A 1,117-nucleotide genomic window follows, 5' to 3' on the forward strand; every position below is an offset into this window, starting at 1 on the left:
ACATAATGACAATAACTTTTTGGTCCAAGCAATAATTGACGGAGAATGAGCACATACAATACCAGTTCCCGAGTCCAATGTTAGACCTTCATGTGCCTGTATGAGGTATATTCTTGGCCCCAGTGTTCGATTCTTGGCTGTCTTGATTCTCTGTCGCACTTATAGTCGCTAGTCATGTGGATGGTCGTATGGTCGCTGCATCCTCGTTGCCATGGTGATATGTGCCGGGTCTATCCGATGTGCTCCCTGTCCAACAAAGATGTATCCTTAGTCGCGATGACGAAGTTATGATATGATCCGTCCATGTTCCTGCCAGCGCCTGCCATACTCAGCAACCAGACTTGAAGTAGCTCAGCGGAAGTTGTTGTCATCATCGAACCCGTCGCCACTAGCTTGCCTCCATCAGCGCTATCTCCATGACTGACGTCCTCGCCTTGGATCATGAAATCCTTGGTGACGAAGTTGAATTTGCTACCATCGTATCCAAATGCTTTCAAATGACTTCCAAGAGAGGAAGAGTACTGTGTTGACTTTGGTAATGTTTTCCCAAGAAGGCCATGTCTCCCCATCTCCTTTTGTCTGATCACAGTGTCAGAGAAAACACTTGCGATAACCATTGATCCTTTTTCCGATAATTTTATTCGCTTGTGGGCATGGGCTGCTACAAGAGCTACTGATGCCATCAACAGTATGAGAGTTAGGGCCTTCATCGTGTTCAATGTCCTTGAGTTGAGAGTTATTTAGCAAATCTCATACTGGTAATCATAGTTCAAGCAAGTCGCCGGCTATTGCCTTGTCCTAGCTCCTCCCTTCCTCACAACATGCAAACTTGCCATGTCGCTTCGATATGGCGTCTTCCCGAAATTAAAGGACAAGTCCACCTTCATATACATAAGGATTGAGAGAATGCAGCAATATTAGTAGGACATATCAGTGAAAGTTTGAGGAAAATTGGACAATCCGTTGAAAAGTTACGAATATTTTAAGTATCTGCGCAGTAACTGCTGGAAGAGAAGACTACTACAGTGTATGATGTCACATGCGTACAACTATATAAAGAAAATAAAAAGAGAATTTCACAAAACTTTACATTTTGAGTAAAGTGCACATTTCTTCG

The 1,117-nt window shown here is 43.4% G+C and overlaps 1 protein-coding gene across 1 annotated transcript; it reads right to left on the bottom strand.

Annotated features, from left to right (window-relative positions):
- Positions 1–230: 230 nt before the first annotated feature.
- On the bottom strand, positions 231–710 carry LOC139736307 (peptidyl-prolyl cis-trans isomerase B-like). The gene has a single exon (XM_071647035.1). The coding sequence runs from the start codon at positions 708–710 to the stop codon at positions 231–233; it is 480 nt and encodes a 159-aa protein (XP_071503136.1).
- Between the last annotated feature and the right edge of the window lie 407 nt (positions 711–1,117).

Source organism: Diadema antillarum, unplaced genomic scaffold (genome assembly GCF_040938485.1).
Source record: "Diadema antillarum isolate AM-2024a unplaced genomic scaffold, OU_Dant_1.0 seq00000636_RagTag, whole genome shotgun sequence".
NCBI lineage: Eukaryota > Metazoa > Echinodermata > Echinoidea > Diadematoida > Diadematidae > Diadema > Diadema antillarum.

Bases quoted from the DNA above. Each gene is read 5' to 3' on its own strand.
- LOC139736307 (XM_071647035.1), bottom strand. From the start codon at position 710: ATGAAGGCCCTAACTCTCATACTGTTGATGGCATCAGTAGCTCTTGTA.